This window comes from Macaca fascicularis, chromosome X (genome assembly GCF_037993035.2).
Source record: "Macaca fascicularis isolate 582-1 chromosome X, T2T-MFA8v1.1".
Classification (NCBI taxonomy): domain Eukaryota; kingdom Metazoa; phylum Chordata; class Mammalia; order Primates; family Cercopithecidae; genus Macaca; species Macaca fascicularis.
In genome coordinates, this window is record NC_088395.1 from 1169408 (window position 1) to 1182500 (window position 13093).

At 48.3% G+C, this 13093-nt stretch overlaps 1 protein-coding gene across 6 annotated transcripts in view; it reads left to right on the top strand.

The window, feature by feature from the left end:
• The first annotated feature begins 5440 nt into the window (after nt 1-5440).
• The window catches only part of LOC141406888 (granulocyte-macrophage colony-stimulating factor receptor subunit alpha-like), a 41433-nt gene continuing 33780 nt past the window's right edge, over nt 5441-13093 (top strand). For 4 of the 6 annotated variants that reach the window (XM_074029479.1, XM_074029475.1, XM_074029480.1 and 1 more), the window contains exons 1-2: nt 5527-5584; nt 10489-10552. Coding sequence is in view for 2 of the 6 variants with exons in the window: in XM_074029476.1 (XP_073885577.1) it covers nt 5456-5584; nt 10489-10552 (193 nt within the window). In the remaining 4 variants the exon portion in view is untranslated. Of the gene's footprint in view, nt 5585-10488; nt 10553-13093 lie in introns of all 6 variants that reach the window. The other 2 variants (XM_074029476.1, XM_074029477.1) reach the window with 2 other exon arrangements.

Sequence of the window (13093 nt, forward strand, 5' to 3'; positions counted from 1 at the left end):
TGGGAAGATAGACTTCTCTACATCAATGTCAAAAGGAAGATAATAGCCATTGACATCCACCATGGTGCCAGTTCCAGCAGCCTGTGTGAAACATCTTAAGTTTTGGGGAAGATAAAGTTGCCTGCATCAATGCCAACAAGAACGTATGAGCCATTGACAAGAAGATCCACCATGGTACCAGTTCCAGCAGCCTTAGTGAGCCATCTTGTGAAGTTTTGGGGAAGATAAACTTCTCTACATCAATGTCAAAAGGAAGATAATAGCCATTGACATCCACCATGGTGCCAGTTCCAGCAACCTGCGTGATACATCTTAAGTTTTTGGGAAGAGAAACTTCTCTACATCCATGTCAGCAACAAGGTACAAGTCATTGACAAGTCATTGTCAAGGTACAAGTCATTGACAAGACGATCCACCATAGTGCCCAGTTCCAGCAGCCTTGGTGAACCATCTGGTTGAGCTTTGGGGAAGAGAAACTTCTCTACATCAATGTCAACAGGAAGATACGAGCCATTGACAGTAAGATCCACCATGGTGCCAGTTCCAGCAGCCTTAGTGAGCCATCTTGTGAAGTTTTTGAGAAGATAGACTTCTCTACATCAATGTCAAAAGGAAGATAATAGCCATTGACAGTAAGATCCACCATGGTGCCAGTTCCAGCAGCCTTAGTGAGCCATCTTGTGAAGTTTTTGGGGAGCTAGACTTCTCTACATCAATGTCAAAAGGAAGATAATAGCCATTGACATCCACCATGGTGCCAGTTCCAGCAACCTGCGTGATACATCTTAAGTTTTTGGGAAGAGAAACTTCTCTACATCCATGTCAGCAACAAGGTACAAGTCATTGACAAGTCATTGTCAAGGTACAAGTCATTGACAAGAAGATCCACCATAGTGCCCAGTTCCAGCAGCCTTGGTGAACCATCTGGTTGAGCTTTGGGGAAGAGAAACTTCTCTACATCAATGTCAACAGGAAGATACGAGCCATTGACAGTAAGATCCACCATGGTGCCAGTTCCAGCAGCCTTAGTGAGCCATCTTGTGAAGTTTTTGGGAAGATAGACTTCTCTACATCAATGTCAAAAGGAAGATAATAGCCATTGACAGTAAGATCCACCATGGTGCCAGTTCCAGCAGCCTTAGTGAGCCATCTTGTGAAGTTTTTGGGAAGATAGACTTCTCTACATCAATGTCAAAAGGAAGATAATAGCCATTGACATCCACCATGGTGCCAGTTCCAGCAGCCTGTGTGAAACATCTTAAGTTTTGGGGAAGATAAAGTTGCCTGCATCAATGCCAACAAGAACGTATGAGCCATTGACAAGAAGATCCACCATGGTACCAGTTCCAGCAGCCTTAGTGAGCCATCTTGTGAAGTTTTGGGGAAGATAAACTTCTCTACATCAATGTCAAAAGGAAGATAATAGCCATTGACATCCACCATGGTGCCAGTTCCAGCAACCTGCGTGATACATCTTAAGTTTTTGGGAAGAGAAACTTCTCTACATCCATGTCAGCAACAAGGTACAAGTCATTGACAAGTCATTGTCAAGGTACAAGTCATTGACAAGACGATCCACCATAGTGCCCAGTTCCAGCAGCCTTGGTGAACCATCTGGTTGAGCTTTGGGGAAGAGAAACTTCTCTACATCAATGTCAACAGGAAGATACGAGCCATTGACAGTAAGATCCACCATGGTGCCAGTTCCAGCAGCCTTAGTGAGCCATCTTGTGAAGTTTTTGAGAAGATAGACTTCTCTACATCAATGTCAAAAGGAAGATAATAGCCATTGACAGTAAGATCCACCATGGTGCCAGTTCCAGCAGCCTTAGTGAGCCATCTTGTGAAGTTTTTGGGGAGCTAGACTTCTCTACATCAATGTCAAAAGGAAGATAATAGCCATTGACATCCACCATGGTGCCAGTTCCAGCAACCTGCGTGATACATCTTAAGTTTTTGGGAAGAGAAACTTCTCTACATCCATGTCAGCAACAAGGTACAAGTCATTGACAAGTCATTGTCAAGGTACAAGTCATTGACAAGAAGATCCACCATAGTGCCCAGTTCCAGCAGCCTTGGTGAACCATCTGGTTGAGCTTTGGGGAAGAGAAACTTCTCTACATCAATGTCAACAGGAAGATACGAGCCATTGACAGTAAGATCCACCATGGTACCAGTTCCAGCAGCCTTAGTGAGCCATCTTGTGAAGCTTTTGGGAAGATAAACTTCTCTACATCAATGTCAAAAGGAAGATAATAGCCATTGACAGTAAGATCCACCATGGTGCCAGTTCCAGCAGCCTGTGTGAAACATCTTAAGTTTTGGGAAAGATAAACTTGCCTGCATCAATGCCAACAAAAGCGTATGAGCCATTGACAAGAAGATCCACCATGATACCAGTTCCAACAGCCTGGGTGAAACATCTGGTTGAATTCTTGGGAAGATAAACTTCTCTACATCCATGTCAGCAACAAGGTACAAGTCATTGACAAGAAGATCCACCATAGTGCCCAGTTCCAGCAGCCTTGGTGAACCATCTTGTTGAGCTTTGGGGAAGAGAAATTTCTCTACATCAATGTCAACAGGAAGATATGAGCCATTGACAGTAAGATCCACCATGATACCAGTTCCAGCAGCCTGGGTGAACCATCTTGTTGAGCTTTGGGGAAGATAAACTTCTCTACATCAATGTCAACAGGAAGATACGAGCCATTGACAAGGAGGTCCATCATGGTGCCAGTTCCAGCAGCCTTGGTGAGTCATCAGATTGAGCTCTTGGGAAGATAATTTTCTCTTCATCGATTCTGGAGAGAAGCAGTGTGGTATGGTTTGGATACGGTTTGTTTGGTCCTGTCAAGTTTCATGTTGAAATTTGACCCCCCACTGGGGTACATGGGGCCTGGTGGGAGGTGTTTAAACCCATGTGGGCGAATTCCTTATGAATGGCTTGGTCCTGCCCCCGTAGTAGTGAATGAGTTCTCATTCTCAGTTTCCAGGAGGACTGGTTGTTGAAAAGAACCTGGCACCTCCACCCTTCTCTCTTGCTTCCTTTCTGCCCGTGTGGTCTCCACACACAATGTCTTCGCTTCACCTTCCATCATGACTGGGAGCAGCCTGACGCCCTCACGACCATCAGATCCAAACATCATGCTTCCCGGACCACCTGGAGAACCACCATGAGCCGAATAAATGACCTCTCGTTTTTGTTGTTGTTTTTTTTTTTTTTTTTTTTTTTTTTTTTTGAGACGCAGTCTGGCTCTGTCGCCAGGCTGGAGTGCAGGGAGGCGATCTCAGTTCACTGCAACCTCCGCCTCCCGGATTCAAGGGATTCTCCTGCCTCAGCTTCCCAAGTAGCTGGGATTACAGGTGCACAGGCCACCACGCCCAGGTAATTTTTATATTTTCAGTAGAGATGGGGTTTCACCACGTTGGCCAGGATGGTGTCGATCTCTTGATCTCGTGATCCACCTGCCTCGCCCTCCCAACGTTCTGGGATGACAGGCCTGAGCCACCGCACCCGGTCAATGATCTCTTGTTTATCAATTACCCAACCTCAACATGAATGGACTAAGACACAGCTCCTGCAAGAACAGGGAGGCTAAGACAGTAGAGGTGCAGCCTGTGCAACCGTCTTTCACCTTGGCTGATGTTGCTATTCCAGGTGTCATTTTCCACTGCATTTGCGAGAAGCCCTATGCTTTGTTTAGGCGCCAACTGTTTGTAACGTAACACATCTCTAACCTGCTTGGTTCTTTTTTTTTTTTTGAGACGGAGTTTTGCTCTTGTTGGCCAGGCTGGAGTGAAATGGCACCATCTCGGCTGACTGCAACCTCCGCCTCCCGGGTTCAAGGGATTCTCCTGCCTCAGCCTCCTGAGTAGCTGGGATTACAGGCACCCGCCACCTCGCCCGGCTAATTTTTGTTTTTTTTTTTTTTTTTTAGTGAACCACCGCCCCTGGCCTGCTTGGTTTTTCTTATGACTTTGTAGACAGCACAGAAGGCATCTGAGTTTGTGTGTGTGCAAGTGTGTGTGCAGGTGTGTGCGCGCCAATATGCTTGTTTGTGCAGAGGTGTGTGCAGATGTGTGTGTAGTTGTGTGTTCGCACATGTGCACTGCGTGCAGGTGTGTGAGGATGTGTGTGTGCAGGTCTGTGTGTGCAGACATGCATGTGTATGCAGGTGTGTGCGTGGACACGTGCATGCAGGTGTGTGTTTGCAGATGTGTGTGCAGATGTACGTGTGTAGTTGTGTGTATGCACATGTGCACTGTGCGCAGGCGTTTGGGTACAGATGTATGTGCAGGTATGTGTGTGCAGATGTGCTTGTGTACAAATGTGTGTGTTGTGTGTACGTCCATGTGCACTGTGTGCAGGTGCGTGGGGATGTGTGTGTGCAGGTCTCTATGCAGATGTGCTTGTGTGCAGATGTGCATGTGCAGACAAGTGTGTGTGCAGGTGTGTGCCATTGTGCTTGTTTGTGCAGACGTGTGTGCAGGTGTGTGTGCATACAGATGTGTGTGTAGCTGTGTGCTAATGTGTTTGTGCAGATGTGTAGATGTGTGTGTAGCTGTGTGTACCTGCTGTGCACTGTGTGCAGGTGTGTAGGGATGTGTGTGTGCAGACATGCATGTGTGTGCAGGTGTGTGTGTAGCTATGTGTATGCACATGTGCACTGTGTGCAACTGTGTGGGGATGTGTGTGTGCACGTCTATGCAAACATGCGTGTACATGCAGGATTGTGTGCAGATGTGTGTGCAGATGTGTATGCAGACATGCACGTGTGTGCAGGTGTGTGTGTAGATGTGTATGTGTGTTGCTGTGTGTATGCACATGTGCACTGTGTGCAGGTGTGTGGGGATGTGTGTGTGCACGTCTGTGTGCAGACCTGCATGTGCATATGTGTGTGAGGGTGTGTGGGGATGTGTGTGCGTGCACATCTGTGTGTGCAGATGTGTGTGCAGACATGCATGTGTGTGCAGGTGTGTGTGTAACTGTGTGTACGCACATGTGCACTGCATGCAGGTGTGTGGGGATGTGTGTGTGCACGTCTGTGTGCAGACCTGCATGTGCATGCAGGTGTGTGTGCAGATGTGTGTGAGGGTGTGTAGGGATGTGTGTGCATGCACGTCTGTGTGTGCAGATGTGTGTGCAGACATGCATGTGTGTGCAGGTGTGTGTGCAGGTGTGTGTGTAACTGTGTGTACGCACATGTGCACTGCATGCAGGTGTGTGGGGATGTGTGTGTGCACGTCTGTGTGTGCAGATGTGTGTGTGTCTGTGTGCACAGATGTGTGTGCAGACATGCATGTGTGTGCAGTTGTGTGTGTGCAGGAGTGTGTCTGTGCGCGCAGATGTGTGTGGGACTCACACCTGAGCTGTTCGACGGGGCCACTCTTTGGAGACGAGGTCAGGAGCCAATGAATTCACGGAGTAATTGCAAGTTTCCCAATCCTATGAATGAGGAAGCGGAGGAGGGAGGGGCAGGGAGGGCATGAGGAGACACAGAACAGCTCTGAAGGGAGCTACCCAGACGCGGGAGTGTCCGAGAGAAAAACAAGTGAAAGGAAAGGAAGCGGATGCCGCGGGGTAAGCCGAGTTCTCTCATTCTGTGGTCTTTGAACATGTCGAGTCACCAGGGTGTTTCTCCTGTGTCTGTCGATCTGAAAGAAAGAGACGGAGCCACAACCTAAGATTTCAAAGGTTGACTCGAGCCAAACGGGGGACAGGGGCCCGGAAGACCGAGAGACCCAAGGACACTGGGGATCTGAGTTGTATTCTGCCTTTATTATAAGCAGGTTTTTAAAGGCCAAAAAAAAAAAAAAAAAAAAAAAAAAAAAAGAGGGAGGTGGTGTTGGGGGACAGGGAGGAGGTTTCTGTGAAACTGTGTGCTGGGAATTCTTGTTGGTTTACAGAAAAAAAACAATTGATTAATGACTGGCTATACATTGCTAAGCTCCAGGGAGTCAGGGTGTAGTGAGTACGGAATTATTACATTCATTGATAGCTATTTGTGGCATCCGGAAGCCGTCTCAAGAGATAAACATGGCCAGGCACAGTGGCTCACGCCTGTCATCCCAGCACTTTGGGAGGCTGAGGTGGGTGGATCACCTGAGGTCAGGAGTTCGAGACCAGCTTGGTCAACATGGAGAAACCCCATCTCTACTAAAAATACAAAATTAGCCGGGCGTGGTGGTGATGGGCACCTGTCATCCCAGCTACTCGGGAGGCTGAGGCGGGAGAATCATTTGAACCCAGGAGGCAGATCTTGCAGTGAGCTGACATTGCACCACTGCACTCCAGCCTGGGCGACAAGAGCGAGACTCTGTCTCGAAAAAACAAAAAAAGAGAGAGATGAAAAGAGATTAACATAGAGCTGAAAGCGGGAGGGGAGTGTGATGGTGTTACTGGTTACTAGAATGGGGTCCTGATCCAGACTCCAAGAGACGGTTCTTTGATCTTGCACCAGAAACAATTTGAGGCAGGTTCACATTGCAAAGTGAAAGCAAAGCTTATAAAGATAGTAAAGGGGGGCCGGGTGTGGTGGCTCACACCTGTCATCCCAGCACTTTGGGAGGCTGAGGCGGGCAGATCATCCGAACTCAGGAGTTCGAGACCAGCCTGGCCAACACGGCGAAACCACATCTTTATTAAAAATACAAAAAATTAGCCGGGCGTGGCAGTGGGTGCCTGTAATTCCAGCTACTCGGGAGGCTGAGGCAGGAGAATCGCTTGAACCCGGGAGGCGGAGGTTACAGTGAGTCGGGATTGTGCCACGGCACTCCAGCCTGGTGACAGAGCAAGAAATACTCTGCGTCATAAAAAAAAATAAAAATAAAAATAAATAAAAATAAAAGAAAGAAAGTAAAGGACTGAGAAAATGGCTAGACACTGGACAGACTAGGGGATTTGCTAAAGTCAGAAAAGGAAGGTGGATTTCCTTCTATATCCCAGCTACAATGTTTGTTTATATATAAGATAAGTAAAAAGGCCAGGCGCAGTGGCTCACGCCTGTCATCCCAGCACTTTGGGAGGCCGAGGTGGGCGGATCACCTGAGGTCAGGAGTTCGAGACCAGCCTGGCCAACGTGGAGAAACCCCATCTCTACTAAAAATACAAAATTAGCCGGGTGTGGTGGCACATGCCTGTAATCCCAGCTACTCGGGAGGCTGAGGCAGGAGAATCCCTTGAACCCGGGAGGCGGAGGTTGCAGTGAGCCGAGATCGTGCCACTGCACTCCAGCCTGGGCGACAAGAGCAAAACTCCGTCTCAAAAAAAAAAAGATAACTAAAGAAAAAAATCACATATGCTCCGCTACAAGGGTTTCTGATAAAGGGTTCATCTTTGTCATGTCTATCTTTTGCAATAACCAATATTATCTTTTTTTTTTTTTTTTTTTTTTTTTTGAGGCCGTCTGGCTCTGTCACCCAGGCTGGAGGGCAGTGGTGCAATCACAGCTCACTGCTGTCTCGAATTCCTGGGCTCAAGCGATCCTCCCATCTCCGCCTCCCGAATAGCTGGGACAAAGGCAATGCCACCATTCCTGACAGATATTTGTATTTTTGTAGGGACGAGGGTTTCACTGTGTTTCCCAGGCTGGTCTTGAACTCCTAGACCCAATCCGTCCTCCTGCCTCAGCCTCCTAAAGGGGTGGGATGACTGGCGTGGGCCACCGCGCCTGGCCCAATATCATTATCATTTTTAAAGCGAAACGTATTCTTAAACTAGGAAGGCTTTTGTTCCGAAGATATCAAGACATCAGGAATTTCCTGTGTCTGTTCAGTCCTGGGTCTATTTAGTAAACAGTACTCATCTATTCACATGTCTTGTGTCGGGGAATGGCTGACCTCCGGGGAATGCCGCCCAGCCTGTCCCAGCCGCCTTTTTCCCAGCCCCCATTCAAGATGAAATCCTTCTAAGCCGGTAGGATGTGATCCCAGCACTCTGGGAGGCCGAGGCGGGTGGATCACCTGAGGTCGGGAGTTCGAGACCAGCCTGGCCAATATGGTGAAACCCCATGTCTACTAAAAATACCCAAAATTACCTGGGTGTGGTGGCAGGTGCCTGTAATCCCAGCTACTCGGGAGGCTGAGGCTGGAGAATCACTTGAACCCAGGAGGCGGAGGTTGCAGTGAACCGAGATCGCGCCACTGCACTCCAGCCTGGGCGACAGAGCGAGACTCCATCTCAAAATAAATAAATAAATAAACATTTGAGGCTAGGCATGGTGGCCCACGCCTGTAATCCCAAAATTGTGGAAGGCTGAGGTAAGAGGATTGCTTGAGACCAGGAATTCCAGACCAGCCTGGGCAACATAGTAAGATCCCCCACCCCGCGTGTATAAAAAGATTAAATTATTACACATTTTAAAAAGACAGAAATGAAGCATCTTAGATACCACCGAGATTGGGGTGGTAAGAATCTGGATTTGGACAGCTTGTTGGGTGTTTTATAGGTGTGCTAAATCAGATTTCACGCTTCTTGTTGAGACAGAATCTCGCTGTGTCGCCCAGGCTGGAGTGCAGTGGTGCAATCTCGGCTCACTGCAACCTCCGCCTCAAGGGTTCAAGTGATTCTCCTGCCTCAGCCTCCTGAGTAGCTGGGACTACACGCACCTGCCACCACGCCCGGCTAATTTTTGTATTTTTAGTAGAGACGGGGTTTCTCCATGTTGGTCAGGCTGGTCTTGAACTCCTGACCTCAGGTGATCCACCTGCCTCGGCCTCCCAATGTGGTGGGATTACAGGCGTGAGCCACCGCACCTAGTCAGATTTACACATTTATATAATGTATATACACAAAATTCTTCAGAATGAGGACTCCATCCCACAATGAGGTTCAGAAGCTTGTACACCACCACGTTGAGGCTACAGAAAGGATAGAGGATTGGATCCTGGTTAAAAAAAAAAAAAAAGTTATAGGGTTGGGGGGAAAGAAGAATTTCTACTGAGGACTGAACTCTGATTTTTTTTGTTTGTTCTTTTTTTTCTTTCTTGAGATGGAGTCTCACTCTGTCGCCCAGGCTGGAGTGCAGTGGCGCAATCTCGGCTCACTGCAACCTACACTTCCTGGGTTCAAGTGACTCTCCTGCCTCAGCCTCCTGAGTAGCTGGGACTACAGGCACCTGCCACCATGCCGCACTCATTTTGTTTGTATTTTTAGTAGAGATGGGGCTTTCGCCATGTTGGCCGGACTGGTCTCGAACTCCTGACCTCGTGATCCACCTGCCTCGGCCTCCCAAAGTGCTGGTATTATAGGCGTGAGCCACTGTGCCCAGCTTCTTCTTCTCTGTCTTTTCTTTTCTTTATTTCTTTCCTTTTTTTTTTTTTTTTTCTGTGAGATGGAGTCTCACTCTGTCGCCCAGACTGGAGTGCAGTGGCGCAATGTCACCTGACCACAGTCTCTGCCTCCCAGGGTCAAGCAATTCTCCTGCCTCAGCCTCCCGAGTAGCTGAGATTACAGGCGCCCACCACTACTGCCTGGCTAATTTTTGTATTTTTAGTAGAGATGGGGTTTCACCGTGTTGGCCAGGATAGTCTCGATCTCCTGACCTCAGGTGATCCACCCGCCCGGGTCTCCCAAAGTGCTGGGATTACAGGCGTGAGCCACTGTGCCCGGGACCAGAGGGTTTTTAATTAAAAATCCTCATTATACCACGGAGCCCTGTTTTGGGGTAAAATATCATGATTTCCCTCACTCTCCATCATTCTTGCTTTGAATCCGAGAAGGAAGCGAGGCAGCCTCTATTTTAGGATCAACCGAAAATTTCCAGAAAGGGGAAAGAAAACCCATTCTGTAAACACAAAAAAGAAGAAGAGAAAAAAAAAGGATAAGCAGTACATATCAAACGTAAAAATATTGCATAATTTTCCATGAGCGCAAAACGTCCTGTCAAACCAAAAAAAAAAAAAAAAAAAAAAAAAAAAGGCGTATCAGAGACAGGTCTCAGTCCATTTAGAGAGTTTATTTTGCTGAGGTTAAGGACGTGGGCCTATGGCAGAGCCTCAGGAATTCGTGATGACAGGTGCTTAGGGCACAATTTGCTTTCGTACTTTTTTGGGGGGGTGATCCAGTCTTGCTCTGTCACTCTGGCTGCAGTGCAATGGCGCGATCTCGGCTCACTACAACCTCCACCTCCCGGGTTCAAGCGATTCTCCTGCCTCCTGCCTCAGCCTCCAGAGTAGCTGGGATGACAGGTACCCGTCACCACACCTGGCTACTTTTTGTATTTTTAGCAGAGACAGGGTTTCACCATGTTGGCCAGGCTGGTCTCGAACTCCTGGCTTTAAGTGATCCACCAGCCTCGGCCTCCCAAAATGCTGGGATTATAGGCGTGAGCCACCGCGCCCGGCCCTGGTATGTAATTTTAAAAATCTTTGTAGTACCTTATTTACGAATAAAACGGGAGGCAGGTTTGCCTGAGCCAGTTTCCAGTATGACCTTTCCCTTGCCTTGGTGATGTTGGGGTCCTGAGATTTATTTACCTTTCACAGTTTACAGCAGGAAAAGCCGTGGAGACAGCCGATTCGAGAAGCGGAGATGCTTGCGTAGAACCCTGTACGTGCTTCCTTTGGGCTGTCGGTAATGTGGTTGGGGATTTTTTTTTTTTAAGTGAAGTCTAAAGAACTGAAATGTTTGGCTCCGTAATGATGAACCAGGATAGAAGTGAGAACTCAGGGCAGAAGAATCTGAATGAGGAACTGTCTGACCTATGACAAATTTAACATGTCAGCGCACATCCTCCTGACAGTGCACATCCTCCTGACAGCACACATCCCCCTGAAGCAGCGGGACAGGGGTCTCCAGGCAGAAGAGACACATGAACCTGTCAAAAAAAAAGAGAGAGAGAGAGAGAGAGAGAGACGGCAGGGCACGGTGGCTTACGCCTGTCATCCCAGCACTTTGGGAGGCTGAGTTGGGGGGATCATGATGTCAGGAGTTCGAGACCAGCCTGGCCAACATGGTGAAACCCCGTCTCTGCTAAAAATACAAAAATTAGCTGGGTGTAGTGGCGCGTGCCTCTCGTCCCAGCTACTCGGGAGGCCGAGGCAGGAGAATCGCTTGAACCCGGGAGGCGGAGGTCGCAGTGAGCCGAGATCGCGCCACTGCACTCCAGCCTGGGCAACAAGACCGACAGTCCGTCTCAAAAGAATTAAAAAAAAAAAAAAAAACAGCCAAATACTGCAAAATATTTAAAGACGTTTATTCTGAGCCAAATATGAGTGACCAAGTCCTGGGGAAAATAGTCTGAAGAGATCCTGAGAACACGTATCCAAGCTGGTTGGGCTGCAGCTTGGTTTTATACGTTTTTGTTTGTTTGTTTGTTTGTTTACTTATTTTACTTTTTATTTTATTTTATTTTTTTGAGAAGAAGCCTCGCTCAAGCTGTTAGGCTGGAGTGCAGTGGCGTGATCTCAGCTCACTGCAACCTCCGCCTCCCGGTTCAAGCAATTCTCCTGCCTCAGCCTCCCGAGTAGCTGGGACTACAGGCGCCCGCCACCACGCCTGGCTAATTTTTGTATTTTTAGTAGTGACAATGTTTCACCATATTGGCTAGGATGGTCTCAAACTCGTGACCTCATGTGATCTGCTCACCTCGGCCTCCCAAAGTGCTGGAATTACAGGCGTGAGCCACCGTATCCGGTTATTTTATTTTATTAGTTTTATTTGTTGAGACAGAGCCTCACTCTGTCGCCCAGGCTGGAGTGCAGTGGAGCGATCTCAACTCACTGCAACCTCTGCCTCCGGAGTTGAAGCAATTCTCCTGCCTCAGCCTCCCAAGTAGCTGGGATTACAGAGGTGCGCCACCACAGCTGGCTAAATTTTGTTTGTCTGTTTTTGTTTTTCAGTGGACACGGGGTTTCACCATGTTGGCCAGGCTGGTCTCGAACTCTTGACCTCACACGATCTGCCTGCCTCAGCCTCCAAAAGTACTGAGATTACAGCTGTGAGCCACCACACCCAGCCAGTAGCTTGGTTTTATGTTTTGTTTGTTTGTTTTGGTTTTTGTTTTGTATTTATTTATTTATTTATTTTTAATTTTTGGAGACGGAGTCTCGCTCTGTTGCCCGGGCTGCTGTGCAGTGGCACGATCTCAGCTCACGGCAACCTCTGCTTCCTGGGTTTCAGTGATTCTCCTGCCCCAGCCTCCCGAGTAGCTGGGAGTACAGGCACCCGCCACCACACCCGGCTAAGTTTTGTATTTTTAGTAGAGATGGGGTTTCACCATATTGTCCAGGTTGGTCTTGAACTCCTGGCCTCCAGTGATCTGCCCACCTGAGCTTCTCAAAGTGCTGGGATGACAGGCGCGAGCCACCACGCCCGGCCAAGAGACAGGTCCATTTCAAAATATGTCAAAGAAATATATTTTGGGGTGAAATGTATTTTGCGGTGGCATATACTCATCTTCTACAGACGTATTTGGGGAGGCATCTGCTGGCTTCCTAGAAAGCTTACAAGTAGCAGGTGGGTGTGGTGGCTCACGCCTATAATCCCAGCACTTTGGGAGGCTGAGGCAGGAGGATCACTTGAGATCAGGAGTTTGAGACCAGCCTGGCCAACGTGGTGAAACCCCATCTCTACTAAAAATACAAAAATTAGCTGAGTGTGGTGGCAGGTGCCTGTAATCCCAGCTACTCGGGAGGCTGAGGCAGGAGAATCGCTTGAAACTGGGAGGCGAAGGTTGCAGTGAGCCGAGATCATGGCATTAGCACTCCAGCCTGGGCGACAGAGCAAGACTTTTCCAAAATAATAATAATAATAATAGTAACAATAATAATAATCAGTAGTAGTAGTAGTGGTAGTGCAAGCGAAGTTCGCAAATATCCCAAACATTTAGTGACTCAGCAGAGGGGACCAGTCTCATGGAACAAGAGTTCTACACCTGTTAACACCACCTGGGGAATATGTATGTGAATCTCAAGGTCAGGCCCCACCCCAACAGAACGTGCATCTCTAAGGTGCCACAGGCCAGTCTGCCCAGCGCCGAGAAACAGTTGCAAGACCTCAGAGCAGGCTCCGAGAAGCCGGGCGCCGCAGTCCACTGGAGGAGGCAGCCACATGCCTATGCATGTGGGCTAGACATGAGCCGGGGGCAGG